The following is a 21872-nucleotide window of genomic DNA, read 5'->3' as shown; positions in this document are numbered from 1 at the left end:
GGAAGTTTTATTGTCAGGTGGAGAAAGAATAGGGATTGTATAAACTACCAATCAGGTGGTAGCAGGTCCAGGAGGGGCAGGAATTTGGCCCCCTCAAGACCCTGGATGGGACCCTAATATTTTGGGTTAGATGAATTAATTAAGAGATATTAGATATAATTTAATTAGAGGGATAGAACTTTTTTCAGAATACCCAGAAAATTATAGCAAATTTCAGAAAACCATACAAGAAAAAGATGAGACCCCTATGAGATTTTATGATAGATTTTGCAAGAATGCTAAGAAGTTTGCAAGATTAGACTCCATTAACCCAAGGGATGCTAGAATAATTAATGTTGCCTTTGTAAATCAGTCACTTCCAAATGTCAAGGAATACTTTCTAAAATACTGTCTGGGATGGCATGAGAAGAATATTGGGGAGCTGAAGGTAATTGCTTTATATGTGTATGAAGGGAAAGATAAGGAAATAACACCACAGTCTGTCCAAAAGACTCCCACAATCTTAGCCCCTGTCCAACAAATACCTCAGGATCATAGAATAAGGTTGACAGGATGTTGTTACTATTGCAGAATCAGGGGACATAATGCCCAAGACTATTATAAGAAGGAAAAAAAAGAGATCTTGAAAGGAACAATTTTGGGAACAAATAACAACATGAGTTAACTCGGGCTCAAATCTGGAATCAAAATAGGGAACTTGCTTTAGCCTAACAATGTGGGGAAAGAAGCAAAGGAGTGCATGATCTGTAATAAGACTCTCCTTTACTTAATGTTTATTTGGAGTAAATGTTTTTACTTAATCAATACTGGAACATCACTGTCAGTTATCTGTGGTAAAAAGTGAGAACCGTTATGCCATGCATTATTATGATTATTACTGTTAACTTTTTTTGCTGAAAATTTGTTGATGAAATAAGTGAGTATAATGGTGAGAATTTATCTGTTCCACTGTTAGACCAGGATAAAATCTCTGAGTCCTAGAATTTTTACCTAAAGAGGTTTGGGTAAACTCTCTATTGTCACCCAAAGAGGAAAATCACCATCTGTGCCTCAGTAGTTCTACTTGCCCTCTATTTCACTATTATCACTGTGATTCTTTTCAATGCCACTTATTTCTCAGTATTGATTTGCATACTGCCTTCCATTCTGTTATTCTAACTTTGAACCCCAATATATTTACATTTACCTGATTAAATCATCGCCTTAGACATGTGGATCAGACTATCACAGACTATCATAAACTCTCCACAAGATTTCTCTCAGATAATATAGAAGGACTTACCAACTCCAATGCAAAGATTACTTGCTCCTGGCTTCCCCTACACATGAAGTTCAGGAACCCTCTCAGTGGGGACACAAGATATCAAAGGTACCAGGAAAAAGGACTTTTCCCCAAAATGGAAAAAAGGGCCTTTGCAGGACTTCTCAGTGCCCAGGACCAGGAGACAGGTACGTGCCATACAAGGGACAGCCAGATATTAGTCATACTTCCAACTTTTGGGAAGACTGTGAAGCCACTTACTAAGTTCACTAAGACTTCTCTTGCAAAAACACTCATGACCACTCCCAGCCCAAGGTTTGCAGTCCCCCAATGCCCAGTAACTTCAACTTTTGTTGTTATGTCGCTGGATACAGACTTCCATAGACCAAAGACTTTCTAGTTAATTGGGAAATGTAAAACATCACTGCTACTTTATATCTACTTGATTTTTATTTTTGAGGAACTCTTACATAACTGTGAGACTGTGGTTGAAATGACAGGAAAACCTATTTTAAAAATCTCACTGTTCCCCCCAGTAATCCTGAGTCAGAGGAGGTGAAGGGGGCTACAGAAACTACTGTGATTTGGCACTACAGGAACTGCAATGGTTTTTTAGTCAGCCTCTCTCTCTGACTAATCTAATTGCTCAGGTAGCTAAATTTTTGTTCTACCAAGAAAAAGAACTGGTTCAGCTCCAAAGATAGTGGCCAAAGAAGACTCTGCCTACATAATGACACTTCAAACTGCTGAAAGTACTATAGAGGACACTGAGGCTGAAGGCGGCTATGGCGTATGGCCAATCATCTCTTATGAAGACAAAAAAGACAAGATATAACAGTAAAATACAAACGATATTTCAAGGGTTCTGGATAAGTACTGTAGGAAAGCTTTTTCTTTCTAAAATCATTAACACCAAGTCCACCTGGAAGTTCCTGCTGGAGGTCATTATGGTGTACAAGCAATTGCAGTCACAACAAGGCAAGTATGGGTGTCTACTGGGATCACTTTAGTAACTTTTAGTGTAACATCAGGATGTCTAGGATGTATGGCTTATTAATATGCTTTTAAAGGGTTGTATATATGATGATCATCCTCTCATGAATATTTTGTTTGCATTTTTATATATGAATTTTACAAATTGTTTATTATACAAATTGATTTTATAAATTTGTTATAAATTAAATATTTGTAATATTGTTTAGTTATTCTTAATAAGTTAATCAGAGGAGAGAAGCTCTTCTTAAAGGTCAAAATTTAATGCTGAAATTTGTTTGGGACTTGTACATGTAGATAACCTGGAATATGATTAGAAATACAAGAACTGTTTATTCTAAGACTAGAAGGACTAAGCAAATAGAAGGTAAGAGAAGCGGAGAATGAGCAAAATTAGTTTGAAAGTGCTTTTCTCTTAAGCAAGTGAGATGAGGAAGAGATAGATAAGAAATTTGGAAAGATTGGCACTCTATCTTGAATGCTTGAACGTAAAAGATTCTAAAGTATGTTCAAAGAAGATTTTAAAGTATGTTCAATCTGTTTATTGAACTTGGGACTATTTGCATTTTGGCTTAAGTTTATGGCACAACTATATATCCCTAAGAGGAGGGATTGTTTTTGATAAGTTTTGATAAGTCATTTTGAAAAAGTTTTATAGTTTTGAAATAGTTTTATAGTTATAGTTGTGAAAAATAAAATCAGAAATACAATTTTTGAAATAAAATTAGCAACAAAATAAGGTCATAGAAATATAGATTTAAATTTAACTTTGAATGTATGATAATCATGGCATTCTTTATAGGAATATTTCCTAGAAAATATTTCAGAACTGAAAGAAATAAAACTAAATTCCAACTTTGAAATTTAAATTTTGTCTAAAAACTCAATTTTAAATGTCAAAATTAAAAACCCTGAGATCCTAATCAATTCTCCAATTTTAGACAAGAGTAGAACATCATTTTCTATATAGATTTTCTTGTTAATTAAATATATAATACCTACAGATTAGATTGAACTTCTATTGAACTTCTTACTTGAAGAACAGGTTCTTATTGTAAACTATAAATTATAAACAGGGAACAAGAAACTAATTAGCCTAGAATTTTGGATGCTGAAAATCAGACCAGCAACTTTGAGGATACTGAAAGTACCAGCAATGATAAGGCTGCATATAGACCCTAAAGGATGAAATCCATCAACAAAGTTTAATAGTCATCCTTCAGACTCCCTATTAAGGCTCAAGGGTTCTCTAACCAAACTCATGTCAATTTTAAGTCCAAGATTTCTCCTCTGAGTTGCTATGATTTTATGTGTGACCCAGCACAGAGTTTCTCATATTACTTGAGCTCCAGCATTTTCTATAACCTTTGAAGCAATTTGACTTCTTTCATCTGTGCTGTTATACATCTCAGGAAAAAAGAGGAAATAATTCTATTATTACTTTTGCTACAATCACTTACAAAAAAACAAATAAAACAAGGCCTATTCCAGCATTAGTAACCCCTGGACACGTCTTTATTTGTGCTGTGTAAAAATTAAATTATATCTCTAATAATAAAAATATTATATTTTATGAGGTTTATTAAGGATCACTAGAAATCAAGGAATAAAGAAGATACAAAATAAAAACCACGTGCCCATGGATGATTAGCCCATTTAAAATCCCCGCACTTAGCTTACCACTATACTTGCTACATCATTGCAAAGGAAGAGAGCATGGGAAGCATTACTGTCAGTTAAATACCAATTGTGATCTCACCAACATGAGATGGAGACTCAGGAAAGATTATAGGGAATTCTGGGAAATACCAAGGACTTCTGGGGAATGAAGTCTAGGGTTCAAAATCTCCATTTTTACAGCTGGTCAAGCTTTTTCCCCTTTTCCCTCAGACTTATTTGACATTTGTGGAATAACTTATCTGATCCCAACTGTGACTCTAAAAATCATACAAAGGATTTGGATGCTGTCAGAGTTTGAGCACTCATTCCTTACCTAGGGATCATAGTAGTAATAGATTTCTCATCTGAACTTGAGAGACTGGCACAAAATACAGCAGTCACTAATTTGCATACATCTAGCACTAGCTTCAGGATGAATTCTTGCCTATATAGTTATGAAAATTGAACCTGTGCTATAATTAATCAATCATATTGACTTCCTTTGTATATGTAAATTGCTTAGGAGATTCCATGAATGATGTTGAAGAATTACAAAAATTATTAAGATAAATTATACAAATAGCACAACACACTCTCTCATGGATAGTCACATTGTTCAAAAGTTGTGGCTTATTACAATTCATTCTTAAATGAGTCTTAATCACTCTTTGAATTCTGATTCTCATAATTGTAAACTGTTGTACAGCTTAACTTTTTAAATATTAGCTTACTTCTAAGCATATATTATAGGTTTTTCTTTAGATGTATTTTTTTAAGCATGAACTCTTTCAAGATGCTGCTAATATATTGGATTCTATTCACCTACCTGTTGCATTGTCCTCTGCCAATATACAACTGCAACCTATTCCTTCTGACATCTGCAAAATACATCTACAAGGATCCTAATTTAGTCTCAGGTGGATTTCTCACTTATTTTCACTTTTCTAAATGCTAATAGTTTATCCACCCATATGGCACCTCTGGTCTCAGCTCCAGATACTCTAGCCCTGGTAGCGGATTTTGTGAGTTACCAGGTAAGACGGAAGGATTATGCATGTGGAACATGCCCAGGAGAGAGGTCTGCATCTAAACCCCTGCATCAGGCTACTAGAGACAAATTTGAATCCCTTTTTTCAAGACACCTTTTCTGACCTGACTACCCAGTTCAACATGTCACCTGTTTCAGCCCAGCAGTATTTCACCCAGGTCTCGGATGAACTCTTTAACAACTGGATTAACTGGGATCATCTGGTGGGATTCTTTTTCTTTGGAGCAGCACTTTGTGCCTACAGCATCAACAAAAAGATGCAACCACCAGTAGAACAGGTGGTGGACTGCATGGTGACCTACCTAGAGACTAAACTGATAGACTGGATTCACACCAATGGAGATTGGGCAAAATTCATTACTTTGGAAGAAGCAAAACACCTGCAAGAAGTACCTAGAGACTCTAGTGAATGTTGAGGGTTACATTACTAGTCACACTACCATTTGACCCTGCAAAATATTTTCATGCTCATGTTTGCCTTCAACTATGCCTACACATTATACAGATATATATTAGTGCTTTATTAGCAGATAAGGTAATAACAATGTCCATGTATTAATACAAGTGTAACCACTCACAAATTGATTGTTGCCCCAAAACATCATCCCCTTTTATGATTATAATAGTATTAACCTTTATGGTTATAACACAGATAATATAGTTTGTTTTATACGAATTGTGAACATTAGCTAAGAAAAACAATAGTTTAATGGTGTTATCAAATCTTGCTGACAAGCATTTTGACCTTAAGCCTGAAACCCAAAAGTTTCAACCAAACCCACCACACCCTGTTCCAAAATCAAAAGACAGGAGGTAAAGGGCTGCTCTCAGGTACAAATGTATCTCAGGTACAAATGTCAGTTACAAAGGTCATCCATCTAACTGCTGACTCCTAGTTGTCAGCAGAAAATAAATTAGATCCTAACCCTTTACTGAAAAGGTTTGGAAAGGTCAATAATAATAATAGATATGAAGTTACCACCCATAGTGATTTTTTTATACTTTCTGGCTTATTCAGCATTTGCGTGATCTGTCCATGTGAAAAATTCTGCATTCAGTCTGTCTTTTATGACAGGATGTCATCAGATTTCTATGTATTAAAAAAAAGGCTGTCTCCTGGGGCTTGAGGTCTTTGGTCTTGATCCTGTCCAGAGTCCGGCTTTATTGTGAGACTGGCCACCTCTCAATAAACCTAATAGTAGCTTGGAGACTGTATTGATGTAATAAATTTTCATGACAGGGGCTGACTTCACATTTCTTCCTTTCATGAAAGAAATGAAATCTATTCTTGGATCACCACATCATTGGTGGGATCCATTTGAGATATATCCACCATAAGTTGGTCTCCAGAATTTATTTCCCATTTTCATGTATTTACACAAGCTTTCCCTCATTTGCCTGAAACATACTCCTCCCTTATATCTGCCTTTCAGAATCCTTATCTCCCTTCAAAATTTAACTAAGATGCTACTTCCTCCTTTCCAAATTCTCTCCCCAGCCCCACTAACAAGTTCCCTCCTCAAATTATATTTATTTGTGTGTGCACAAGTAAAATATAAGGTCCTTGAAGACAGTTTCATTTTTGCCTTTATATCTCCAGCACCTAGTATAGGACACTTTTGCTGATTTTGCTTTCTCTCCTGCCTGTTACGTGAAAGTGATGTCAGAGGATCTTTCCTAAATCCTGCTGTCTTCCATATACTCTCTGCTGTGGGATTTTTTAAAATAATTTTCTCTTTTTATTTTTTAAATCTTTTCCATGGTTACATGATTCATGTTTTCTCCCTCCCTCATCACTCCCCACTCCCAGAGTTGACAAGCAATTCCAATGCATTATACATATATATATTATCACTTGAACCAATTTCCATATTATTCATTTTTGTAAAAGAGTAATCCTGTCAAACCAAATCCCCAAATCCTATCCCCATATAAACAAGTGATAAATAACATTTTCTTCTATATTTCTACTCCCACAGTTCTTCCTCTGAATGTGGATAGGGTTCTTTCTCATAAGTCCCTCAGAATTGTCCTGGATCATTGCATTGCTATTAGTAGCACAGTCAATTACCTTTGATTATCCCTGCTATGGGATTTTCATCTGCTTTCCTGGCTCCAAATATCACCTTTTTGTGAGTGCTATTCCCATCCATATCTGTTTCTCTAGCTCTGGCCTCTCCCCTATGCCACAACCTCACATTTTTAGATGCCTGCCAAACATCTCCACCAAATGAGCTGATGGCACCTCAAATTCCAAACATCCCAAACAAAGCACGACATCTCCCACCAAACCTTTCTCATAACTTCTGAACTTATGCTTATGATGCTCCCATTCTTCCAGTCACTCAGGGTCCACACCTCAGAGTTATTTTTGACTCTTCCTTCTTCAGAATATCCAATTTGTCACCATGTCCTACTATTTCAAATTGTGATCTATATATCAACTGAATCCCAGTCACTGACCCAATTGGACAGAACTTGGGAAGGGGTCATCACAAAATCTCCTTACCTCATTGACCCATCCACCCAGAGAACACCTTGGGAACATCAATATCTGCTATGTCATCTACAACAAAATCTCTCTGGTTCATGATCCTATCCAGAAAAATCCTGGGGAAATGATTATCTGGTTCATTTTGCTCTCCTTGAAAAGCACCCTCCAACCCTCTGCAACAAAATGGACAATAAAAAATTCAGAATGGCTCATATCCTCCTCTGTAACAGACAAGACAACTCTCCTGCTTCCACTGGGGACCTAAATATCCTGTCCACTGTGAAGCAGTACCCTTTGTTGCTTTAATAGTAAGTTAATCAATTCTCCCATCTTAATAAGCCCTACATTTTCCTTCAGGAAAAAAACTCAGTCAGTAGAGACTATACCCTTTTCCCTCAGACCTTCACAATCTATATAATTCACCATACCAGGGAGAGGCAATATTCCAACTACTTCTCCCCATCTGGCTCTGGCTTTCAAATCTGCATGATGTGCTCCTTCTGGGGTCATCATTTCAATTTCCCATCTGCCACTAGCTGCTGTTCAATGCCCATGGTTTCTTAGAGAGGATATGTGCATCCTACAGTTGGACATCTCCTTTCCTTATTGTCCAGCTTAAAACCAGAAGCAGATCCCTTCTTGCCCATGTGCCTCAAGAATCACTCACAAATGAGGGGGGAGGATATACCTCCAATCTCACTACATTTTACATTTTTTGTTTACGAAGTTTTCTCCTGGAAACAACCTTCTGAGGTAATTAGTGCCAATGCTGTTGTTTTCATTTCACATATTACAAAACTGAGGCTAAGAGAAATTAAATGAGTTGCCTAGAGTTATATGGCTAGTGACTGAGCTAATAATCAAACCAAGAGTTTCTAATTCCAGCACTCTAAGAAAGATTCTAAAACACAATTTCTATTTCTCATCTATCTACCTCTTCTTTTTCACTTTTACTCCCTACCACTAGAAGCCAAGCTCAGGCTTTTATTACTTCTTCCTTGGATTCTCATAATCTATGTAAAGTAGCTTTTTGTTTGTTTTTTCTTTTGATTATTTTATTTATCTTCAAATACTTCTGCCAAGAAGCAGGAATGCATGATAGAAATATCTCAAACATCTTCATGTGAAACACTCTGATTCAGATTTCATTCACAAATTTTCTAAAAAATATCTACAGTTTTATAATCCCACACATTTTCATCCATTATCACAAATTTCTTTCTCCATTAAACAGTAGTTGCTAGCAATTGAAAGTTGTAAGGCTTTCTTCATATTAGTAGTGTTTTCTGAACTACCACACAATAATATCACTATTATAATTTTCATCCTACATGGCAACCCCACAAGGTGACAAGTGCTTACAAATTACTCTCCCACAATCTCCCTATTTACCATGAGAGATCTGTACCCCACAACAAGCTTTATGATACATGTTTCCTTTTTCCAGTCCTATTTACTCATCTTAAATTATGTTCCTTATAAGGAATTATATCATGTGCTGACCTTATGGTTTTTAATCATTATTACTAATTGGCAAGTATCTGAGTTCAATACTGGCCTCTCCCCTCAAATATATTCTTCCCACTGTTGGCAAAAGCAATCACCATTGCCAAAGGACTTGGAGTCTGATAAATGGGGGAAGTTTTGTGTGGGAAAAGGGGGTCTCTGTCTGTATCTAAAACCCTTTTCCTCCCTCCTCAAGTTTGGGGGGAACTCAGGCCTTGGCAGCCTGAGCCCCCTGAGAGAAAGTCAGGTTTTGACTCACCCCTGGGCAACAGGATCTGAGGTAAAGTCTGCTCAGGTTTCTCTTCAGAAAGACTCTTCAATTGGGAAGTGTTGGGGAAAAAGATTTCCAGTCACCAGCAGGAAAAGTGGGTAACCCTCAGGAGAAAGTCTTTTCCCACCTTTTCTCTTCAGCTTCTCAAGACCAAAGGAGAGCCTTACTCCAAGCCAAAGTCTCCTCCTCCTCTCCAATCCACTCCTGGGGCCCCTCGCCTGTCAAGGTGATCAATTTCACATACTCTTCAGCTTGGCACTTTTCCTCTAGTGCCAGTCTCTGTCACAAATCCTCCATTTCCTGTTGTTCGTGTGGTGCCACCCTGGCCCACGCCAGTTACTTACCTTCTATGTCTATCCTAATCTATGCTACTTCTTGTTCCCATCTAACCTCCTCCCTCCCAAAATAATAAATCTTATCCTAATCTGTCTATTTGTTCATCTAAGTTCTTATTTTATGCTAAAACTAAGTTGTGAGAAGAGGGTAAGGATTATGTGCCAACAAAATTTTTACAATATAACAATTTCTTAATACAAAAGTCATTCCTATTACAATCAATAGAAAATTTAACTTAAGTAAAACTGAACTATCCCATACATTATGCAATACTAATTCCAATGTAACAATTTATAACATTTATAGGTGTACATATATATATAAAAAGTTAACTTGTATCTAAATGAAATCTGATTTATTCTGTCCCTATGTTACCTCTCTAGTTACAATATTCCCTTTTCCACCCTAAACTACTCTGTCCCTGTCTATTAATGGTTAGTATTTTAACTCTCCTTTCTATCTATATTACTGGATTAGATCATTATTATGTGATATATTTATATATGTCTGCTATTTGTATACATTTACATACATCACATGTTATTTAAATACATATATACATATGTATCCTCTGGTAGTAGAGATTTATTTACAGATATACAATTTATGGGTTGTCCTTATTTATGGCACAACCCCTAATGTCAGTGTAAAATTTGTTTGTGTTCTAGATATGTTGTGGTGGTTGCATATTTATTCCAATGTGCATGTGAATGTACTTCCCTATATGTGAAGTTAATGTGATCGGCGATTAATCTTACGTGACCCATTTTCCTAAAGTTTATTCCCCATAATGTCTTTGATTCAAAGTTCTTTCTAGTTGTCCATATATCTTCCATCCTTTGGTATTGCTTGAAGTTTGTCACAGGTCCAGGGTGCCTTCTCCTTTACAGGATAAATACTTGCCTGTCGTCTCACCTTGAAAGATGATCTCGGGTATCCAGAACTACAGGATCATGCATGTGTGTAAGATTAACGTGTGCGTGCATGTAAGAGTGAATATGTTGATGCATGTGAGTGAAACTTTATACAAGATGTTTGTGCCATCCTCATGTGTGCAAGTGAGATTCTTTTTTTATGTAATGAATGTAGATATCTTTCTTAATGTGTGATTGTAAGGCGATTATTCTATTCCTATGTGGTTGATTGTAGAGGTTAATGATATTTTAGTCTAGGCTTGAGATTGAAATTTGTATATAGGTTTAAGAATTCTAAGGGATTCTAAATCCACCTAAATAAACTCCCAGGTTCGGCAAGGAACAGCTTCTCCTGTGTTTCACAGGCTACACTAATCCTCCCTGATCTAACTAACCCAAATTTATACTATCTGTCTTGGGCATTGTTCTATTTCAGTTCCACTGTCTCTGTTCAGTATCTCTATTTCTTCTTGTGCGATTTTGTTGGATTCGTGGGCTCTATGTTTATTTATCAAGGGTTGTTCTTGGGGCATCTGTGTTTGAATGGATTCTTGGGCTTCCATTAAGTTGTCTTTCGGTGTGTTATCATGGGCATAGTGATGTTTAACGTGAGATGAGTGAAGCCAAGAATATTTTCCTACTACTTTGATCGGTGTAGGAGTGGTGAGAGCTACATAATATGGACCAATCCATCTGGGCTCTTGGCAAAATTATTTTTCAGCCAACAACTTCTAGGGCCCCTCCCCCATCAAGGTGATTAATTTCACATACTCTTCAGCTTGGCACTTTTCCTCTAGTGCCAGTCTCTGTCACAAGCCCTCTGAAATCTATACCTATTGAATTCTTTTCCTTCCTTCAAGGGCCTCCTTCATTATGAAGCCTACCATGATTTCTACTGCTTAAGCCAATCCCTCATTCTTTGAATCTTGTTTGCTGTTCAATTTGAACTCTCAATCATATTCTAACTTGAATTCCAGTTGTTTTTGTTTTTTAAACCCTTACCTTCCCTCTTAGAATTAATGCTAAGTATTGGTTCTAAATAAGAAGAGTGGGAATGGTTAAGCAATGGGGGTTAAGTGACTTGCCCAGGGCCACACATGTAGGAAGTGTCTGAAGTCAAATTAGAACTCAGGACCTCCCATCTTCAGGCCTTGCTCTCTATCCATTGAGTCATCTAGTTGTCCCAATAATGACAATTATTGACTTGCTGCCAAGAGGTGCTGAAGTGGCCCCATGCTTAAATCACCCTGATGTGAGTAGTCAGGAAGTATGCTGGCTTCTTATGGTGTCTATCTGGAACATGATGAAAAGCCTCCTGAAACTTTTATAAAGCTTTTTTGCTGGTTTGTTTGTTTTTTGTTTAAAAAAAAAAACTCTTTCTATCTGTCTTAGAATCAATAGTAAGGATAGGTTCCAAAGCAGAAGAGCAATAAAGGCTAGGCAATTGGGATTCAGTGATTTGCCCAGGGTCACACAACTAGGACATTTTTCTAAGGTTACATTTGAACTTGGGACCTCCTGTCTCCAGGCCTGACTATCTATTAAGCCACCTAGCTGCCCCTATTCTAGTTTTTTTATAGATACTTGATTCTCTCTGCTAAATTCTTTCAGAGCACAGACTGTGGCTTTCCATTTTTGTGTCCCCAGGCCCCATCACAATGCTTTGCCACATAGGAGCTACATAATAAATGTATGCAACTACTATTGGAATCTTAGACACCATTTTCCCTCATAACCCTGTTTGAAAAACAAGCTGTAGCCACAAGGTCTTGGGAATGTGACAGAAGAAATCTCACCTGGTATCTCAGCATGTATTCTCTAAGAAAAGCAGCTGTGATTCCAGCATCTCAGAAGCATGAGATTCTATGAAAACAGTCACCCAATTCACTGGCAAGAGAGAAAAAAATCAGAAAATCGTTTACTCATAGGAGCTCTGACCAGTCTTAGGCTCTGGCATTCCCTCTCAGGTGGAATTTCCACAGTATGAATGGTAGGTTAGTACTAGTTTTCACAACAATCATGCCACTCAAATAAATCCATTATTTCCCATTGTCATCCCCAAGACAGACAGGAAAGGTACTTGTTCTTTCTGTTAGGGATTTGTCTGTCCTCCTAGGGGCAAATTTCCCCAGGGAATAGTTAAGAAAACTTTGTCTTTCTATACCCTGCAGCTTGGTACTCTGACACCTCAGATATGTTTTCTTTTCCAAGAAATATACTATTCTATTCCTGTCCAAAAGTGCATCAGGATGCTTGGAATGCCACACAAATTTTCTATTTCCATATTTTCCTGTTCATGTTTGAGCCAAATTCCTAATATCCTTGATTGTGTTTGGGAAGGCAATAGTCAGCTTAATTGAGAGGTAGAAAAGATTCCCAAAGTCCTTCCTTTCCAAAGCTACTTGCTTGGTGTCTCTAAAGACTCAATGCTCTGTTATGCCCTCTCCTCCCCTGCCTCTAAACCACCTCCCCCAACCCTATCTCAATACAGTCAAAGACCTAAAAGGCTTAAATGTCTATTATTCATCTCTCTGAAATAGTCACAGCAGCCTGAGGAGACACCTTACATTTCCAGAGACCTAGATGTGGAAGAAGAGAAAATGAAAATCCGGAATTTCCTTCCAGAACTGTTGCCTAAAATCCCTCTGATTGCTCTAGAAATCACAAAGGTAAAACTGGGAGTCTGGGTGGTCCTGGGCCTTCCACTTTGAGGGTATATCAGATATGTAACTGATTGAAGGTGGGATTGGGGGGAGGTGCAGCGGCTGAAGGGAGGGGTTGTCTCTGGAATTGATAAGGTTGAAGAGAAGTAGTCTTGAGCTAAGGAGAAGAGCTCTTCTACTACTCCAGGAGACATGGTGATGGTTATTACATGAGGATCAATAGCCCTGCTTTTCACAGTTCATGGGCAATGCTCCTTTAGCATGCAGGTTTTCTTTGGGATGCTTCTTAGGTATATGGCCATAAGAAAAAAAAATCTGTCCTTGCTGTGGACAAGGTCTCCCTCGCAATCAAGAAAGGAGAGTGCTTTGGGCTGCTGGGCCTCAACGGAGCTGGGAAAACCACCACCTTCAAAATATTGACTGGGGATATCACCATCACATCTGGAGATGCCTTTATCAATGGAAAAAGTATCTCCAGTAAACGCACAGAGGTAAGGTCCTCCCCAGGGCCAGGGGAACACACTTCTCTGAGGGATGGAAGGGATGAGAAGCAATGGAGAAGCAATGGAAACTGTAATGAGAATGGATCCTCCAAAGGTGAAAGACAGAGACCGCCAATAAACCTGTTATGGAAGACTGGGGCAAGGTGGTAGAAAATGTATAAGGGATGCCCTGAAAGTGTGAGCACAGGGTGTTATTTCCCCTAGTCTTCCTGGAGTGTGAGAGCAAGAGTTAGAGTGCCCCAAGTGTTCCTTACAGAGGGTTTGGCCTAACTAAAGAAGCTTAATTCCGCTATGTTTCTTTGGCACTGAGGCAAGAGGAATCTCACAGTTGTCTAAGATTTCCTTTCACAGCCAACTGTTATTCTCCCAAGCCAAATGTTTGTCCAGAATCTTGGTTGGTTCCCTGGAATCCAGGCTTGGTCCCCTTTAGGTGCTGAAGGCAGATGGGCAGAACACTGGATGTTACTAGATGGAAGAATCTAAGGTCTGTTCAATTCCACTTAGTTTGGCAAACATTTCTTAAGGTATTACATTTTATTTTATTTTTCCCCATTACATGTAAAAACAGTTTCCAACAGTTCTCAAAGAACATTGAATCTCCAATTCTCTCCTTCCCATCCCCTAGACCTTTGAGATGACAATTGATCTCAAGTGCAACTATGTAAAACATTTTTTCATATTAATCCTTTTGTGGAAGGAAACTTAAATAGGAAAAAAAAATAAGAAAGTAAAAAAAAGTCTAGTTTGGCCTGGATTCAGCCTCAGTTCTTTTTCTCTAGAAGACATTTTTTATCATGAGTCCTTTGGGATAGTTTTGGATCATTATGTGGCTGAGAATAGCTCTTATTCACAATTTTTTTGTATTCACAATATTTATTGTAATGTATTCCTGTCACTATACAATATTCTCTCTTGGTTCTGCTTTTTTCACTCTTCTTCAGTTTGTGTAAGTCTTTCCAGGTTTTTCTGAGCTCCTCCTGCTCATTATTTCTTACAGTATAGTTTTCCATCACAATTATATACTTTAACTTACTCAGCCATTCCCAATTGATGGGTATCCCCTCACTTTCCAAATCTTTCCCTACTAAAAAGATAAAAAAAAATAAATATTTTTATACATATAGGTTCCTTCCCCTTTTGGTTTTTTTTGGGCTTTTTTTTACCTCTTTGGGTTACAAACCTAGTAATGTTATTGCTGGGTCAAAGAATAGGTACTGTTTTATAGCCCTTTGGGCATAGGTCCAAATTGTTATACTGCTTGATTGAATCAGTTCACAACTTCCCCAACAATGTATTTATGTCCCAGCTTTCTCATATCCTACAAGTTTTGTCATTTTTCTTTTCTGTCATAATAGCTAGTCTGGTGGGTATGGGATGGTACTTCAGAGTGGTTTTAATTCTCATTTTTCTAATTAAGTGATTTATAAAACTTTAATTACCTTATTTGAGAACTGCCTGTTATTTATAATGTTAAAACTATGGTCGCCAAGGAATTTACTTATGAAATTCCTAAAATGAAACACTCAAGTCAGAATGGAATTTATGGTAGTTTAATCACAATGGGAGTAAGAAAAGGGAGAGGGAGAGAAGGAGAAAGGAGAAAGGGGAAAGTTAACTCAACCTTCTGGCCAGAGCCAGAGGGAGATTAGGCCCTAAGGCCAAGGTAGAAAGGAAAATCAGTCCTTGACTCACATGACCGATCTGAAGGAAAGCTGTCTGCCGGCCTCCTCCCTCCTCAAGCTCCTAGCACGAACTGGTGTCTAGCCCTGTCCACAGGAAGTGAGTGAATTCCAGAGGCTGTTCCCTACCTCGCTTCCTGCACCTCACACTTGCCAATGGTGGCTCAAGCTTGGCTTAGGACAGCCCAGGTGGGCAGTTAGTTATTTCTGATTTGTCATTGACTAGCACATGCCCATGTAGTGTGGGTGTGCACAATTTTGGGTGCTAGACCAAGCAAGATGGAGATTTTAAAATTCACACTGTTCATGTCCTTTGACCATTTATAAATTGGGGAATGGCTTGTATTTTTATATATTCTACTCATTTTTTTCTAAGTATTTGAGAAATGAGGTCTTTATTAGAGAGATTTAAAAAAAATTGCACCATCATGATTACTGTGTGTTACCTTCCATCTTATTTTCCCCTATGTGGTTTCTGACCTCTACCTTGCCCAATTTTTCCTCTTTTCTATCAGTCCCACTCCCCCCTTCTCTTATCTCCTTTCCATCCTACTTTCCTATAGTGTAAGATAGCTTTCTATACCCAATTGATTGTATATATTCTTCCCTTATTAAGCCGATTCTGATGAGAATAGGTTCATATGCTCTCCTCCACACCTGTACCATCCCCTCCACTGTGAACACTCTTTCATGTCTCTTTTATATGCAGTAATTTAGCCTATTCTGTTTTTCCCTTCCCCCTCCCCCAATGCATTCCTCCTTTTCATACTTTAATTTGATTTTATTTTTTATATCATCCCATCATATTCAACTCATGCCCTCATCCTCTGTCTATGCATACTCCTTCCAACTTCCCTAAAAATGACAGAGTTCTTTGTGTTACAAGAATCATCTCCCTATGTAGCAATGTACACAATATAACTTATTGAATGTTCTTTGATTTTCTTCCCTGTTTACCTTTTCATGATTCTCTTGAGAGTATTTGAGAGTCAAAAACAGTCATGCTCTAAAAGTGTGAGCACAGGGTCTTTTCATCAGGAATGTTTGAAAGTTCTCCATTTCAATGAATACCAATTTTTATCTCTGAAAGATTATTCTCAGTGTTGTTGAGTAAGTGATTCTTGGTTGAAGTCCTATCTTCTTTGCCCTCTGGAATGACCTATTCCAGGTCCTCCAAAACTTTAATGTAAAAACTGCTAAAACTTGTGTTATTCTGACTGTGGCTCCACAATATTTTAATTGTTTCTTTTTAGCTGCTTAAAATATTTTCTCTTTGACCTGTGAGTTTTAGAATCTAGCTATAATATTCCTGGGAGTTGTCCTTTAGGGATCTCTTTCAGGAAGCAATCCATGGATTCTTCAATTTATACTTTTACTCTTTGATTCTAGATTATAAGGGCAGTTTTCCTTGATGATTTCTTGAAAGATGGTGTTTAAGCAATTTTTTGGTTAGGGCTTTCAGTTAGCCCAATAATTCTTAGATGATCTCTCCTAGTTTTATTTTGGAAGTTGGTTATTTCTCCAGAAGATATTTCACATTTTGTTCTATTTTTTTATTCCTTTGACTTTTTTGGTTGTTTCTTGATGTCTCATATTGAGTCATGAGCTTCCACTTGCCCAACTCTAATTTTTAAGACGTGATTTTCTTCAGTGAGTTTTTGTACCTCCTTTTCCATTTTGCCAATCCTACTTTGTAAAGAATTCTTTTCCTCAGTACTTCTTTTCCTAAAGAGTCAATTCTGTCTTTCAAAAAGTTTTTCTCTTCAGTGCATTTTTGTATATCTTTTTTTCCATTTAGCCAATTCTGCTTTTTAAGAAGTTCTTCTCTTAACTGAATTTTTGTGCCTTTTTTTACCAATTGGCCTATTCTGTTTTTTAAGGTATTAATTCCGAACTGTTGACTCTTTTTTCATGATTTTCCTGTATCACTCTCATTTCTTTTCCCAATTTTTCTTCTACTTCTCTTATTTGATTTTTTAAAAATCTTTTTTAAGCTCCTCCATTAATTCTTTTTGAGTTTGAGAGCAATTCATATTTTTCTTGGAGACTTTGGATGCAGCAATATTGACTTTGCTGTCTTCTTCTGAGTTTAAGCCTATTCCTTATGCAAGTTTCTTTTTTTGTTGTTTGTTCATTTTTTTGCCTTTTTATTTTCTTTTAGTTTAAAAAACTGTTAAAGATAGGCTCTATAACTGTGATGATTGGAGCACTGTTCCAAGCTTCAGGTTGTTTGTGCAGCTCCCTTCAGAGCTATCACTGGGGAATCTATCTGCTTTCAATACTTGCAAGGCAGTATGATATAAGAAGAGGTGTGTTTAATACTCTCCTAGCCTGTGCTCTAGACTTTGAGTAACTCTTTTACCACTTGGAACTGTGAACAAGGTCCCCTGATCCCTGTGGCTGCAAGTGTTATTGTATGCTAGTGCTCTTCCTCACCCTATGTCTGAGTTCAATATTAATAATAATTAAGGATAATATTAATATATTATATATAATATATATTAATTAAAAAGTTATTAAATGCTTAATATGCATAAAACACTAGGGATGGTGAGGAAGAGAGAAATTGGGAAGGCCTGCAACAAGACAGGAATAGCTGGGACTTATGACCTGTCATTCAAATGAGAGCATTCTGGTTTGGAATGTGACCAGCAGAAGGAGTTGGAGGAGGGGGAGCAAACCAACTGAAGTCTAACCTCTTGGTTTGGGAGACAGAAAGGTGTGTGTGGTCCCTTTTGGCTTGGAAGACAGAAGAGGTCAGATGTCTCTTGGCTATTGGAGACTGAAGCCGGAAGGTGGTCTCTTGGCTTGGAGATAGAAGAAAGAAGGGCAAAAGTCCAACTCCCTCTGATTTGCTCTGTTGTGATAGTAACTGAACTTCCAGACCTATCAGCCATTTTCTCAAATTGAACTATATTCCACCATCCTTCAACCTCAGACTTATTTTAGTATTAGGGAAAACCCATACCCTCCTCCCCTCCATTTCTTATCTTTTGTTTCTTCCCAATAAATCCCTTACTTAATTTAGAGAAGTGAAAATTTCATTTGAGATATCATAAACTCACCCTTGAGTTGATTAGAAAGATCAATAGGAGAATCAAGAGGAAGGGAAGAGGGAAGAAGGGAGGAAGAAGAGAGGAAGAGAGGAAGGAAGAAGATTAACAGGCCTGATCTTAGTTATCATTTACCATTCAGAATAGTCCCTTATTACAATGCCAAGAGAAAAGCAAGATTGTCCCTACTCTCAAGGAGCTTACATTCTAATGGGGATGACAAACTATATGGAAAGTTTCAGTGACAAGTCAAATGGAAAGGTCCCACGGTCCTGTGGGCACCACCACCCTAAGGAGTACAGTCACAAAGCTGATGTTGATGCCTCCTCTTTAATATCATTTCCACTAATAAAATCTTGTCAATTTCTGATATTGAAAGATTTTATAGTACCATGGATTTTAAGACAAGAACTTAAGTCTTTGGTAGCTGTGACTAGTACCTGCAGAAACAGTTTCCAGGCTACATTTCCACAGAGGTTGCTTCCCAGAATGATGACTGAGGGCACAGGGATAGAAGCATTGCTCTTCCAAAGACTTTTAGGTTGAGGGCCCTGGACTGTTTCCATCAGAATCTGAAAGACATAATAGTCAAACTAATGACAGTGGTTTGACTTACCTGCTACATGCTACATCCTGTCTCTCCCATGTGCAAGTATGTATGTTTTCATGCTACATATCCCTATACATACTTTCTGTTAGTAATGCACAACCACAAATATAAAAATAAAATGATAGTTTCCATCTTCAAATAAAGGAGACTTACACCAATTACTATATCACTTGAAATAGAAGTACAAAGGAGAAGTCCAAAGTACTGGGAGATTCAAAAGATCACTTCTGACCAAAAGGATTGGGGATAAGCTCTCAAGGGTGCTCCCTGAGTTTATCCTTGAGGGAAAGAAAGGATGGTACTGGGTGAGAATGACGGAGTCAGCCATTCTAGATTTGGAGAAATGGTATGAGCAAAGTCACCAAGATGTGGGGGGAAAAGAACAAGAAAGGCATCAGAACACAGGTAAAAATTTTGCTTAGATTTTCCAGATCACAGAGGTTAGGGTTGTGGTGCCCCTGTAATCTGGAAAATCCAAGTAAAAAATTTTGGCCCTTCCTTTGTAACGGAGAATAAATTTGAATTTTTTAATTTTTATGAGATATTTACAGTACCATATTATAAAATTTAGGTTAAGTATTTGGTCATGGGCTATATTTAAGTCAATGTTAAGTAAAAAATGAGTTTCTAAGTTTTTTTCTGTGTCATCTGCTGGCCTTCTTGTGTCAACTACAGCTTCCTCAAAACTCCCAAACAATTACCATTTAATTTCTTATGACAACTACAATACATCAAAACCAACAACAATAGGGTTACCTGGGTGTGTGTAGAAGAAAACAATATGATATAAGAATAGATAGATAAGTTGGAGCCAGATAGATTCCTTCAGTACAAAGAATAAGTTGTTTAAAACTTACTCAGTAAGTAATGAAGAGTCAGTAAATATTTTAATAAGAGTTTGATTTGATTATAATGGTGCATTTTAAAAATTATTTGGTTGCATCAAGGGAGGTAAAAGTAGACTAGATACATGAGGACTAGTTAGAAAGCTGCTACAACACTGTAGACAAGAGATGACTATGATCAAAATGATAACTATAATGATTAAGTCCCCTTAGGTTATTCTATATGAATAAGATAACTTTTAAATATATAGTTTCAATAGAAAGAATTGTCCTAAATTCAACAGCAGAAAATGTAGTAGACTGGGAATTAGGAAACCTAAATCATAGTCTGAGCCTTGCCATTAAAGAGTTGTGTGACCTTGGACAAATCAAATCACTACTCTATGGGAGTTCAACTAAGTGATTTCTAAGGTATCTTACAATTTTTAAATGGTGTCATTCTGTGGCCAAAAATATCACATCTTCAATTTCTTTCTATTTTGGCCATCTGTTTCTACATATGGTGACTGGATATGTTGTTCCTAGTAATTTACAAATGGATGTGAGTTAGAAGGAACTTACATGGATGTGCAAGTCTGAAATTAAAGGGAATTGGGAAAGGCTTCCTGAAGAAGGTGGAATTTTTGCTAGGACATAAAGGAAGTAAGGAAAGCTAGAAGGAAAAATATTCCAGGCACAGGAGACATGTGTAAATGCTCAGAACTGAAAGATACAGTATGAAGAATAGCAAGGTGGAAGTGTTCACAGAGTACTGGGGTGGGGTGGGAATGTAAAGTATAAGAAGACTGGAAAAATAAGGGATCAGGTAATAAAATTCAAAAACAAAATGAAGAAATCATAGCTGAATACTGTAAACCTTAAAATTTCTTAGACTTATAAATGTTGGAAATTTCCCAATGGTGAAATTTCCAATGTTTATAAGTCTAAGAAATTTTAAGGTTTACAATACAAAAGGTTAAAACAGAAAACCAGGTCTTAAGGACCAGAATTGAGCAACTGGAAACCAATGATCTTGCAAAACAGCAACAATTAATAGAGCAAAGTCAAAAGACTGACAAAATAGAAGAAAACATAAAATATTTCACTGACAAGGATCAGGAAAACAGAGGAAGGAGAGACAATTTGAGAATCATTGGTCTACCTGAAAAGCCAGAAATAAAGAGAAATCTTGACATCATAATACAAGAAATCATCCAAGAAAACTGCCCTGATGTTCTTGAACAAGAGGGAAAAATAAACATTGAAAGAGTTCATAGAACATCCTCTATACTAAATCCCCAAAAGACAACTCCCGGGAATGTTAATTGCTAAATTCCAGAGCTTTCAAGCTAAGGAGAAAGTTCTACAAGAAGCCAAAAAGAGACAATTCAGATACCAAGGAGCACCAATCAGAATCACACAAGACCTGGCAGCTTCCACACTAAAGGTCCGCAAGGCCTGGATCATGATATTCAGAAAGGCAAGAGAACTCGGTCTTCAACCAAGGATCACCTATCCATCAAAACTGACTATATACTTCTAGGGGAAAGTATGGACATTCAACAAAATAGAAGATTTTCAAGTATTTGTAAAGAAAAGACCAGAAAAGAACTAAGTGGAAATTCTGATAACCAAACACAAAGATCAAGAGAAACATGAAAAGGTAAATAAGAAAGAGAGGGAAAAGGAGAAAAATGTTTTTTTATTCAAACTCTCTTCTTTAAGAGCAACAATTACATAAAATTATATATATACATATACATATATATTAATATATGGGGGAAATGTTATTTGTAACTCTCAAAAATTATATTCACTATTATAGTCATTAGAAGGTTCATTCACAGGAAGAGATTGGGGGTAATAAGTGCTATAAGATGATATGCAAAAAAAGAAAAAGGGAGGGGGGAATCAAAGATGGCACCAAGAGATACTTAAGGAAATAAAATAAATAGGATAATCTTTATCACACAAAGATACACATGGGAAGGGGAGGGGAAGAATACTCTTATAAGAAGGAGAAGAATAGAGTGCTAATACTTAAACCATAATCTCAGT

General features: G+C 37.1%; 1 protein-coding gene across 9 annotated transcripts in view; it reads left to right on the top strand.

The window, feature by feature from the left end:
* Nucleotides 1-21872, top strand: part of LOC100013411 (phospholipid-transporting ATPase ABCA3-like) — a 436423-nt gene that overhangs the window by 395037 nt on the left and 19514 nt on the right. For 8 of the 9 annotated variants that reach the window (XM_056805572.1, XM_056805570.1, XM_056805568.1 and 5 more), the window contains 2 exons: nt 13023-13151; nt 13436-13636. In XM_056805572.1, the coding sequence (XP_056661550.1) occupies nt 13023-13151; nt 13436-13636 (330 nt within the window). The remainder of the gene's footprint in view (nt 1-13022; nt 13152-13435; nt 13637-21872) is intronic. The other variant, XM_056805566.1, reaches the window with a different exon arrangement.

Source organism: Monodelphis domestica, chromosome 7, assembly GCF_027887165.1.
Source record: "Monodelphis domestica isolate mMonDom1 chromosome 7, mMonDom1.pri, whole genome shotgun sequence".
Taxonomy (NCBI): domain Eukaryota; kingdom Metazoa; phylum Chordata; class Mammalia; order Didelphimorphia; family Didelphidae; genus Monodelphis; species Monodelphis domestica.
Note: the sequence above shows the minus strand (reverse complement) of the source record. Positions and strands in the feature narration are given on the sequence as shown.